Raw genomic sequence first — 12,368 nt, forward strand, 5'->3', positions numbered from 1 at the left:
ACTTTTCATGATTACACAGACTCCAGTTGGCTTAATAAGCAAAATCAAATTGCACTGATAAAAGAGCTTGGATCTGGAGGGACTGAGACTTCAACAGCTCCTTCCAACATCTGAGTGATTTTCTTCATGGTTGGCCTCAAAGCTGGCTCTTCCTGGATGCACCACAATGCCGTCATCACAAATCTTCTCACCCTCCTGATGTCACTTGATGCCTCCTCGTCACTCTCCACCAGCACAATTATGTTCCCGTCGTGGTAGCAGTTATACACCCAGTCGACCAGCACAACTTGAGCTTCAGTTTCCGCTTCCGGCTCGTAGTTCTTTCTGCAGCAGATGAGCTCTAGCAACAAAATGCCGAAGCTGTAAACGTCTACTTTGCCAGAAATAGGCATATTCCTGAACCATTCTGGCGCTAAATAACCTCTTGTTCCTCTGACTCCGGTTGTGGTTTGTGTTTGGTTCGCCATCAAGAGCTTAGCTAATCCGAAGTCTGATATTTTTGCAACGAGAGAGCCATCAAGAAGAATATTTTGCGGCTTGATGTCACAGTGGATTATGTGCCTGGTACAATCGTCATGCAAGTAAGAGAGCCCCCGCGCAACACCACAGGCAATTTCTACTCTTTTGTACCAGCTGGGCCTTGAAGAGCCAAAAAGAAAATCGGCCAAACTGCCGTTGCTCATGAATTCATACACCAGTAATCGGTTTTGACCCTCATTGCAGAATCCAAGCAACTGCACTAAGTTCTTGTGGTTAGCTTGGCCAATTGCACTCACTTCTCTTTCAAACTCCTTTTCCCTTTCTCCGGTCCTTGTTGCCAACGCTTTTACTGCCACAAAGTTTCTATGCTCGAATCCGAGAACACCTTTGTACACTGTTCCAAAAGCACCCCTACCCAGTTCTTCTTTGCATCCATCTGTTGCTTGTTGAAGCTCCTGATAAGTGAAAGTCTGCGTGCCTGTGGCTTGGTTCATCTGGACTGGTCTTGACAACTTAGAAACCTTAGATCGGAAGCTTTTATAAACTAAATAGCTAATGAGGAATAAAAGCAAGTTCAAAAACATAGAACTACTCAACAGCACTGATCCAATGATCACCAGAGTCGAGTTCTTGCTCTTCTTCTGGCCGTTTCCTGTAGATGTTGAAGTCAAGTTATCTATCCTGACCTTCATCAGAGATTTTCCACCCCCACTAGTATCCATCCTACCATTGAAGAGAGGGATCTTCTTTTTCCAGCAATTTCCGTCTTTGAAAAAAGCGACTGCGCAAAAACAATCAGCCAAGCAAGCCTCTCGGCACCAGTCCTCGGTTTGTTGCGAGCTAATATCGTAACCAGACTGTGGCCAGTCTGTATTGGGCATGTCACGCAAAGCGAACTGGTCATTTTCAGGTCTACTTCCTTCACAACTCTGTGATACGAAATTTTGTCTGCATCCGTTCATCTCGTTCGTCGAATCTAACAGAGTATATCCAGGTGGGCACTGGCAACGGGGCCTCTGATCGTCTCCAAGAGTACAGTAGCTGTTGAAGCCACAAGCTCCGGTACCGGCAGTTCGCTCAATGCTCGTACATATATTTGAAGGGACCGGGGAAGAGACCATCGTCCAGCCCATTGCCCAGCCAGAAGTCGAATTTGCCGTCTTAGGGTGGACATATTGCCTGAAGACCCCATCGTATTCAAGGATCGCCCTTTGGTAAAATTTGCTGGTTGGAACTGTGCCTGAGGTGACGATATTGAGTACTGTTCCAGTACTATTCGTGAGGTAGACCTGACCACTTTGATTGAATATCAACTGGAAGCCGATACGTGGGGTGCTGGCGGTGGCGCTGGCCCAGTAAGCATCTGAGGGTTTCAACGGGGTAGGAGTGGCATAGAGCACGAGATTTCCGTCGGTTTGCAGTGTAAAGAGGAATCTCCCGGCGGAGTAATTCATTTCGGAATAGCGAGCGTTAACTTTACTCCCTTGACCTAACTGTTGCGTAGGCAGTACAGTATCGGTCGGTTGGCTGAACGTATCCCACAAGTTGACGTGGTTCGTGCTCGCTAGGATGAAGTTCCCCGTGTTGAGCATGGCCGCATATGCTACACCGGTACCGATCAGGCTAGAAGACCACAGCTCTCTTCCTTTTGGGTCGGCAAGCACCAGTCCGTTGTCAGCGGTCAACCGGACTGTTGAACCTTCGGGTGCTAGATTACCGCCATTTGCCGACCAGACTATGGTTTTGTCCTCTATTTTCTCGAACCATATAGCCAACAAATGAGCTTCTCTTCCCATTTTTCGGAACCCGAAGGCGAACTCACCCGACGGCGAAAGCCAGGAAGAGTTCTTGTCATTTGCTGTTAACGAGGAGCCCAAGGTCAAGTTGCCGGAGGTCTGAGCTCCAGCTGAAAGTGGAAGTGGAACAAGTATTAGAAGGATTCCTAACATCACTGAAGCCATGTTAGATGAAACTTGCGTGCTCCTTGAGTTGAGCTACTTCAGCCTTATGAATGAAACCAGCATTCTTAATAGATCTCCGTTCCACTTTCTATGCTACCCGAGTCTCTCCCACAGCTTGTTTGAACCAAATCTGTGGACAGACTTTGCCCCTGTCAACACGTGTATCTAGAATAATCTTATATTAGTGTTTCTTGTTTTTGTTTCTTTTTTCCTTAAAGTATCTTATCAGTTCTATTATTATATTCAGCAAGGTTTACAAAAAATTATCTTATAATAGTATCATTGATATTAAATTTTTCTGGTGATAATATCTTTGTAAATTTAGTTTTGCTCATTTTCTTTATTTTTCCCTTTTTCTTTAGAGAAATCAACGGTGAAAGAAAACTCGTCAAATTTAGAATAAGGCAAGTATTCTCCATGTGCTTTCCGGGACCAAAAAATTTTCCAAGGATCACGCAAATTTGGAAGACTTTGACCAAACGTCGTACACGTTAAGTTGGAAATTTTATGAGATGAACGTGATGGAGAAGAAGGCATGCCCCGCAGTTGATTCAATCCCTGCGAATTCAAACCGAGTATGAGTTGCTTTATGGAAATTGAATTTTTCAATCATAATGGCAGATATTCTCGGAGGGATGTGGAAACTTGCTTTGTAGTCCCGTGTCCAGCTTGTGCTCGATGGATGTGGTCCGTGGCGTGGTGGTTGACTCAATGCTTGGAATATGACGGGTCTTGTGTAACTTGGAGAGGAATGGCTACAGCAATTATGAATATACATAGTTCCGGCAGATAATCTACAAAAAAAATTGATACAGGAGTTTTGGGTTTTGAATCCGATATGTTTGGTTAAATGGATTTTGTAGAGACATAAAGATATAATGCTCATGGACTTAACGACATCATGCAATACTTATCACATCTAAGGGTGTATTTGTTTGAGGGAAAGTGTATTCCGAAAATCCATTTTCCGGACTTTCGTCCATTTGGTTCTCTAAAAATGATTAGTCAACCGAAAATACTTTCCGGTCAAAAAAAACATTCATATATAAATTTAGGAAAGTGAATTTCCTAATATAAGAATGTGAAAATACTTTCCGGAATTGCTTATCTTGAATTTGTTAATATTTTCTTTTCTTTATTCTTTTCTTTCTTATTTTCTTTTTCTTTTCTTTCTTTTTCTTTTTCCTTCTTCCTTCTTCCTTACTCCACTGGTCGCCGGCCTCGGCGACGGCTAATGACCTGCCACAAGTGTGGGCCGACGAGGGAGGAAGAAGGAAAAAGAAAAAGAAAAGAAAAGAAAATTTTAAAAACTATTTAAAAATTCGATTTTTTTGTCTAAGATAAAGTCATGAGATTGAAATCATTTTCCAAGTGAGATCCAAACGCCATAAAACTTTTTCGATCAAAATCACCAAACAAAGGAAAAGTAACCATTTTCCTGGAAAATGAATTCCCCGAAAACATTTTCCAAAAACATTACGTTTTCCGCAAAATAAACGCACCCTAAAAGTAATTTGGTTTACATATAATTAATGTGATCAGTACACATAGAGGGAGTGTTCCTGTTTATAAATCACTCAATAAGAGAAAACTATCAACAGTATTCTGCATTGTTAATACTATTAACTTAATAGTTCTCTGCATCTCTAGCATCTCGGTCACACTAGAAGTATTCCTGCATCGCCACGATAATGCAAGCCAAAACCTCCTGTTTATACATTTGGCCCCCAAATGAATCTCAATTAGTAAGGCAAAGGGCTAATTTTCTAGGGTTTGTAGGGTTCAAAAGTCGCACGCGTTACTTCTGCTGACTTTAAACTTCGATTCAGTGCTCCGTACGTGATAAATGGACCACAACCGAATAACTATAGGGCGTCAAGGCCATGAAGGTTAGAGAAGGACCGACTTGAATAGAGCTTGGTTTAATCACAGATTGGGTTGGATAGACATGGTTTTTGCTTGGGGAATCATTGTTGACACCTAAATTTTCACTTATTAGACTTTTCATAACATTCCATAAACTTAGGGATTTAACTTGTTAATCCTTAGCAAAAATATGTAAACTTGCATTATCTAATGTTCATGCTTCTCACTACATTTTTCATATCGTTGATTATTTTTCTATTTATTGTTTAATCGAATTATTTTTCTCCATTCTTTTTATATATTATCGTTCACATTTGCAAGTGTCGTGTAAAAGTTGATTGGCAGAGTTCTTTATCCAGTCAAAATAATTTTATAAGGAAAGCATACCTTTCTCATGTCTAATATCTACCGGTAGATTACCAACTATTTTTCGATTTAACAAGTAGCCCGTCACTTGTCAACAAGATAATGAATCCTACCACGTTGACATCTAGCAGTAGATTACCGAGTGTTTTAGATTTGTTTAAGTGAGCCTGTCGATTAACCGGTAAATTATCAACAAAAATACGATTTCACAGTCCTAAAATCTAGTATAGTAGATATACCAAGTTATCGCTGCAAATCACAAGATATTATTACTGTGAGGGATGTACAAAAATCGAGAGCTATGTGCTTTGTAAAAAAATTCTAAAGAAGTTGATAATTTACTATTTCACCGGTGGTAACTTACTAAGCTAAAAGGGAGCTTACGTTGGTAAATTACTACTTTCACAGTTCTTAACTGTACTGGTAAGATCTTGTCTCCAAAGACAACCTCCTAAATAAGTCAATGAACTTATTATTGAGTAAGACCTTTAATAAATTTCATGCTTCATGTGATACTTAACTGCCCTAGAAGCGAGGAGACATGTTGCTAATTTCGCTTGTACTTACTAACTTTAAGGGTTAATACCACAAAAAACCCCATATTGGCACACATGTGACAAAATTACCTAAAACTAATTTCTTGACCACTAAAAACTCCAAATTGATACACCTGTGACAAATTTACCCTCTATTAGTTTCCGTTAAATTTTACAGTCAAATTGTTAAGTTGGATGACACAAGGCAATTGATGGGTGTACCGATTTTGGATTTTCACAGGTTTATCAATTTGTAGTTTTTCGTTATATTAATCCAATTTAACGGAAGGTATATTTGTCACAAGTGTACCGGTTTGGGGTTTTTTATTGTCAAAAAATTAGTTTAGGGTAATTTTGTTACTAGTGCACCAGTTTAGGATTTTTGGTGGTCAAAAAATTAATTTGGGAAACAATTTCCTAAATCCTAAACCCCTAAACCCTAATTCGCTAAATCCAACACCCCAAAACCTAAACATTAAACCCCAAACCCCAAACTCTAAACCCCTAACCCAAACCTCAAACCCCTAAACTCTAAAACCTAAAATCCTAAATTGTAATTTTCTCGACCGCCACCCGGTATTTGCTTTGTCTATAAGGAGTAATTTTTTTTATGATTGTATTAAGGTCATCCAATTCTATATCATAATATATTCTGATTCTATTTCCAATCTAGTTTTATCCAAACATGAATTGTTAAGTCTCCATTGATATTTTTATAATTGAATGGAAAAAAATCGTGAATACAAATTTTTATGGTCGTACCAAATGCATTTCTGTTCTTTTTCTATTCTATAAATAGAAATTTTCTGCAGTTACCAAACACGTTTTTCTGCTCAGAAAGGCAATAGAAATATAAAAAAAACTATTTCCAAACAAAAATTATTTTTGGGAACAAAAATATTACCATGCTCACCCCCAAGCTGCCTCCACCTAAATTGGAACTACCACCGTATTTCTCAGCTTCTCCTATGTTTGATTCCTCCTTTTTTTTTCCTTTTTTTTATATTTTAATTTTTTTAAAATCTTAAAATCAATTTTTCCTTTAAATTTCTTTTATTCTTCTGAAATGGTTGACATGGCAACCTCATCAGCACCTCTTTCTTCAAAAATTCGCCCAAAAAAAAAAAAAATCAACCCCAGCAGTTTATGTTAACGAAATTGGACGGAGCTAATAGATGGACTTGATTGAACTGATTTGATAAATTTTAAGATTTGATTGCACTTTATGAAAGTTTCATAACTCGATTGCACTTTTGGAATAGCTTTTAAGACTTTTTGTGCACCTATCTCATAAAAAATAGAGCATTTAGAGCTTATAGAGGGTCAATGAAGTATCGAGTCAATAACTTAATAAAAATCTTATGGACGCACGTTGGGACAAGGCAAGCTAGCATACTCGACTATCTTTTTTTGGTCGAAAGCATACTCTGACTTGAAACTTCGATACAATGCTCGATATGTGATGAATGGACCACAACCTAATACCTTTTAGGACGTCAAGGTGATGAAGATTAGAGATGGATGAACTTGAACGGAGCTTGGTTTACTCACGGATTGGGCTGGATAGAAACGAATTTTTGCTTGGAGACTCATTGTTGACACCAAAATATTCACCTATCAAACTTTTCAAAATATTTCACAAAATTAGGGATTAATCCTTAAAAAAAAATACATGTGAATTTGCACTATCTAACATCCATGCTTCTCACTACATTTCATCACAATTAAGAAGATCGTGATTTTTGCTACATCATGGGAGCTTCGACTTGACGAGAACATTTGGAGCCTTGATATCATTTTCCTCACCTCGATTTATTCTGCATCATTTGATACAGTTACTTGATCACTCAACAATCCCTTTTGCTGACAATCGTTAACCCATTCTCTCTTGGATACATGCGAAGACATTATGAAAAAGTTTATTCTGGCGAAATAGCACTTGCAGACAATACAAATACTATTCGTGATTACAGACATTAGATGTCTCGATAAGCAAAATCATACTGAACTGATACAAGAGCTTGGATCTGGAGGGACTGAGACTTCAACAGCTCCTTCCAACATCTGAGTGATTTTCTTCATGGTTGGCCTCAAAGCTGGGTCTTCCTGGATGCACCACAATGCTGTCATCACAAATCTTCTCAACCTCCTCATGTCACTTGTTGCCTCCTCGTCACTCTCCACCAGCACAATTATGTTCCCGTCATGGTAGCAGTCATACACCCAGTCGACCAGTACACTTTGAGCTTCACTTTTGGCTTTCGGCTCATAGTTCTTTCTGATGCACCAAGGGGACCGATGGACCCGTTATGCGACTGGACGAACCGGCGGGTTTGAAGTCAACGATGTCAGATTGAGCTCAAATTTGGTCGGCTGAAGCGAAACGGCATGTTGATTAATACCCGTAGCCTTTGGCTACGACTAACAATGGATTTTCGTGATTCGGGATCGTTTAGATGGTTTTTTTAATTATTTTAGTAATTTTCGAATTAAGGGTATTTTTGTATTTTTGCATTTTTTTTTGTCATTAGGGTTAACACCCTTTATAAACTTGTTTTTAGGGTTTTGAGAGGCAGTAGTTTTTGGATATTTTGAAAACTTATCGATTGTTAATTGATTGAGAGAACAGCTTGTTCCTCGTTATCGTTTCGATTCTTCTGTTTAGCCTAATTTCTATCACGCTTCGGCATTAATTGGTATCAGAGCACAGGTTGCTTGAATCAATGGCTGAACAAAATCACGGTCGTGGATGGCGGGCTCGTGGTGGCCGGGGGCGTAGAGGCGTTCCTGAAGCAAACGACCAATCGCGTCTAAGAGATCTGCGAGACGTAGAAATTGAAGAACAGAGAAGACGAATCCAGGATTTGGAGCGACAACTTGCAGAGGCAGATTGGGCGTTCAATCCGATGATGAAGAGGAGGACGTAAACCCTTTCAGGGTTCTGAACCAGGGACGGAATCGAGGAGTATGACCTGAAAATCAACGCTCTTCTCAAAATTTCGGGATGAAGATCGAGATTCCCGAATTTAATGGTAAGGCTCATCCTGATGAGTTTATTGATTGGTTGCATACGGTAGAACGGATTTTTGATCTTAAAGACCTAACTAAGGGGTAAAAAGTGAAGTTAGTGGCTATTAGGCTACGAAAACATGCTTCGATTTAGTGGGAACGCGTGAAAAAGCAACGCGCTAGAGAGGGGAAGCCGAAGGTGGATCGCTGGGAGAAGATGAAAAAGTTATTGCAGAAAAAAATTTTGCCTACCTATTATAGGCAAGAGGCGTTTATCGAGTATCATAACATCAAGCAAGGTGATAAAACAATTGAGGAATTTACAGAAGAATTTGATCGCTTGCGGATGCGTTGTGATGTGGCGGAGGAAGACGAGCAAACGATTGGACGATATCTGGCAGGGCTGCGATATGAGATCTCTGATGTTGTCCAATGACAGCAGTATTAGACGTATGAGGATGTGTGCAGACTAGCCCTAAAGGTGGAGGGGCAGTTTAAAAGAAAGAGCAGTAATTCTAAGTGGTCAGGCAGCAGTTCCAAGTGGTCAGATAAAGAATCTCAAGGAAAAGCGGGAATATCAGCAGTAAATTCGACATCGGTCACAATTAAGGATGTAAGTTCTAAACCTGCATCCAACGAGGGGCAGAGTAGTGCTAGAACAAGTAGGGGAGGAACTGCAGCCAAGTGGTGTTTCAAGTGTCAAGGATTCAGGCATTTTGCTGCTAATTATCCAAACCGACAAATTGTGACGCTTGTTGGTAATCCGTTCTTTGATGAAGGTCCAGTTTATGATGAATCTGAAGACGAAGAAGAGGATGTGGATGCGGAACAGGAAGGGATTATCTATGCTGATCCTAGTGAGTCCCTAGTCGTTAGAAGAATATTAAATGTTGATGTAGCGGATGATGAATCGTGGCTTAGACATAATATTTTTCATACTAAGTGCACTAGTAGAGGAAAAGTATGCAGCATGATAATAGATGGTGGGAGTTGCGAGAATGTGGTGTCCACGAATATGGTGGAAAAGTTGGGGTTGAAAACAGAAAATCATCCTCAACCATATAAGTTATCGTGGCTTAGAAAAGGGAACGAGGTGAAGGTGAGCAAAACGTGTCTTGTGCAATTTTCGATTGGAAAAAATTACATCGATGAGGTGTGGTGTGATGTAGTCCCAATGGATGCTTGCCATATTTTATTAGGGAGGCCGTGGCAGTTTGATAGAAAGACAAGGCATGATGATTTCAAAAATAGTTATACCTTCAAGAAGGATGGCCGAACCATTACCCTAGGTCCTTCAGATTTGAGAAATGAAGTGAAGAATAATCTGCTGTCCAGGTCAAAATTTCAAGAAGAGGCAGTGAACGCGCCTGGGCTTTTTGCCATTGTAGTGATGGAGCGGAATTCTGACAGTCCCGAAATTCCTACCCAAGTTCTGCCCTTGCTTGAGGAGTCTGCTAATGTCGTACCAGAAGAGTTACCACCTGGGTTGCCGGGTGAGCACAATGTTTCTGGAACTTTTAATGTAGCAGATTTGTCACCTCACTACACTGAAGAGGAAGAAGACCCTGAAGAGATTGATGACAATGAAGACGAAGCAGATTCGAGGACGAATCTTTCTCTAGCAGGGGAGGATGATGCACCTAGGGGACCGACGGACCCATTATGCGACTGGACGAACCGGCGGGCTTGAAGTCAACGATGTCGGATTGAACTCAAATTTGGTCGGCTGAAGCGAAACGGCGTGCTCATCAATACTCGTAGCTTTTGGCTACGACTAACGATGGATTTTCATGATTCGGGATCGTTTAGATGGTTTTTTAAAATTATTTTAGTAATTTTCGAATTAAGGGTATTTTTGTATTTTTGCGTTTTTTTGTCATTAGGGTTAACACCCTTTATAAACTTGTTTTTAGGGTTTTGAGAGGCAGTAGTTTTTGGATGTTTTGAAAACTTATCGATTGTTAATCGATTGAGAGAACAGTTTGTTTCTTGTTATCGTTTCGATTCTTCTGTTTAGCCTAATTTCTATCGCTCTTCGGCATCACTTTCTGCAGCAGATGAGCTCTACCAACAAAATGCCGAAGCTGTAAATGTCTACTTTGCTAGAAATATGCATATTCCTGAACCATTCTGACGCTAAATAACCTCTGGTTCCCCTGACTCCAGTGGTGGTTCGGGTTTGGTTCACCATCAAGAGCTTAGCTAATCCGAAATCTGATATTTTTGCAGAGAGAGATCCATCAAGAAGAATGTTTTGCGGCTTAATGTCACAGTGGATTATATGCCTGGTACAATCAGCATGCAAGTAAGAGAGCCCCCGCGCAACACCACAGGCAATGTCTATTCTTTTGTACCAGCTAGGCCTTGAAGCGCCAAACAGAAAATCCGCCAAACTGCCGTTGCTCATGAATTCATACACCAGTAATCGATGTTGACCCTCATTGCAGAACCCAAGCAACTGCACCAAGTTATTGTGGTTAGTTTGGCCAATCGCACTCACTTCTCTTTCAAACTCCTTTTCGCTTTCTCCGGTCCTTGTCGCCAACACTTTTACTGCCACAAAGTTTGTTTCATCGGATCCAAGAACACCTTTGTACAGTGTTCCAAAAGCACCCCTACCCAGTTCTTCTTTGAATCCATCTGTTGCTTCTTGAAGCTCCTGATAAGTGAAAGTCTGTGTGCCTGTAGCTTGGTTGATCTGGGCTGGTCGTGACGACTTATAATCCCTAGATCGGAAGCTTCTATAAATTAAATAGGTAATGAGGAGTAAAAGCAAGTTCACAAACACAGAGCTACTCAACAGCACTGATCCGATGATAATCAGAGTAGAATTCTTGTTTCCGTTTCCTGTAGATTTTGAATTCGAGTTATGTATCCTGACCTTGATCAGAGCCTTTCCACCCACACTAGAATCCATCCTTCCATTTGAAAGAGGGATCCTCTTTTTCCAACAATTTCCATCTCGGAAAATAGCAACTGCGCAAAAACAATCAGCCAAGCAAGCCTGTCTGCACCAGTCCTCGGTTTGTGGCTCGCTAAGCTCGTAATCAAACAACGGCCAGTCTGTATTGAGCATGTCACGCAAAGCAAAATGGTCTGTTTCAAGCTTACTTCCATCACAACTCTGTGGTGCGAAGTCCTGTTTGCATCCGTTCATCTCGTTCGTCGAATCTAACAGAGTATATCCAGGTGGGCAGCGGCATCGGGGCCTCTGAATTTGATCATCTCCAAGAGTACAGTGGCTGTTGAAGCCACAAGCTCCAGGACCGGTATTTTGGGTGATGCTCGTGCATATATTTGGAGGGACCGGGGAAGAGACCATCGACCAGCCCATTGCCCAGCCAGAACTCGAATTTGCTGTCTTTGGGTGGACATATTCCCTGAAGACCTCGTCATATTCAAGGATCGCTCTTTGGTAAAATCCGCTGGTCGGGTTGGTGTCTGAGGTGACGAGAGTTAGTACTCTTCCATTCATTGCCGTGAGGTAGACCTGACCACTTTGATTGAATATCTCGGAAGGCGGTACCAAGGGTGTTGCTAGCCACGTAAGCATCTGATAGGACCGGCTTGGTAGGAGTGGCATAGAATACGAGATTCCGTCGTCTTGTAGTATGAGGTGGAATCTCCCGGCGGAGTAATTCACTTCAGAGTAGCGAGCTCTAACTTTAGACCCTAGATCCAACTGCTGCGTATGGAGTATCGTATCGGTCGATTGGCTGAACGTCCCCCACAAGTCGACGTTGTTCTGGCTCGTCAGGACAAAGTTCCCCGTGTCGAGCATGGCCGCATACGCTGCGCCAGTGACAGTCGGGAGAGGAAACCACAACTCACTTCCTTTTGGGTCCATAAGCACCAGTCTGCTGTCGGCGATCAACTGGACTGTCGAACCTTCGGGTGCTAGATTATCGCCATTCGCCGACCAGACTATGGTTTTATCCTCTATCTTCTCGAGCCATATCGCCAGCAAATGAGCTCCTCTTCCCATTTCCTGGAACCCGAAGGCGAATTCACCCGATGGCGACAGCCAGGAAGAGTTCCTGTCATTCGCTGTCAACGAGGAGCCCAAGGTTAAGCTGCTGGGGGTCTGAGCTTCGGCGAAAAGTGGAAGCGGAATTAGTACTATGAGGATTCCTAGTACTACCGAAGCCAT

At 41.4% G+C, this 12,368-nt stretch overlaps 2 protein-coding genes across 2 annotated transcripts; both read right to left on the minus strand.

Moving 5' to 3' along the window:
- On the minus strand, positions 1-2,441 carry LOC115669743 (G-type lectin S-receptor-like serine/threonine-protein kinase LECRK2). Its single transcript, XM_030590876.2, has one exon. The coding sequence runs from the start codon at positions 2,439-2,441 to the stop codon at positions 45-47; it is 2,397 nt and encodes a 798-aa protein (XP_030446736.2). The 3' UTR covers positions 1-44.
- Positions 2,442-7,206: 4,765 nt separating this feature from the next.
- Positions 7,207-12,368, minus strand: LOC115664884 (G-type lectin S-receptor-like serine/threonine-protein kinase LECRK3). The gene is made up of 2 exons (XM_056306603.1): positions 10,264-12,368; positions 7,207-7,487 (listed from the first exon to the last, which is right to left on the minus strand). Exons 1-2 carry the CDS (start codon positions 12,366-12,368, stop codon positions 7,208-7,210), a joined length of 2,385 nt encoding a protein of 794 aa, XP_056162578.1. The 3' UTR covers position 7,207.

Source organism: Syzygium oleosum, unplaced genomic scaffold (assembly GCF_021117445.2).
Source record: "Syzygium oleosum isolate NSW1041296 unplaced genomic scaffold, Sole_v2.1 Sole_v2.46, whole genome shotgun sequence".
NCBI lineage: Eukaryota > Viridiplantae > Streptophyta > Magnoliopsida > Myrtales > Myrtaceae > Syzygium > Syzygium oleosum.

Coding starts and splice junctions, on each gene's coding strand:
- LOC115669743 (XM_030590876.2), bottom strand. CDS start 2,441: ATGGCTTCAGTGATGTTAGGAATCCTTCTAATACTTGTTCCACTTCCA.
- LOC115664884 (XM_056306603.1), bottom strand. CDS start 12,368: ATGGCTTCGGTAGTACTAGGAATCCTCATAGTACTAATTCCGCTTCCA. Junction 7,488..10,263: donor GAGCTCATCTGCTGCAGAAA/GTGATGCCGAAG, acceptor TTGGTGCATCAG/AAAGAACTATGAGCCGAAAG.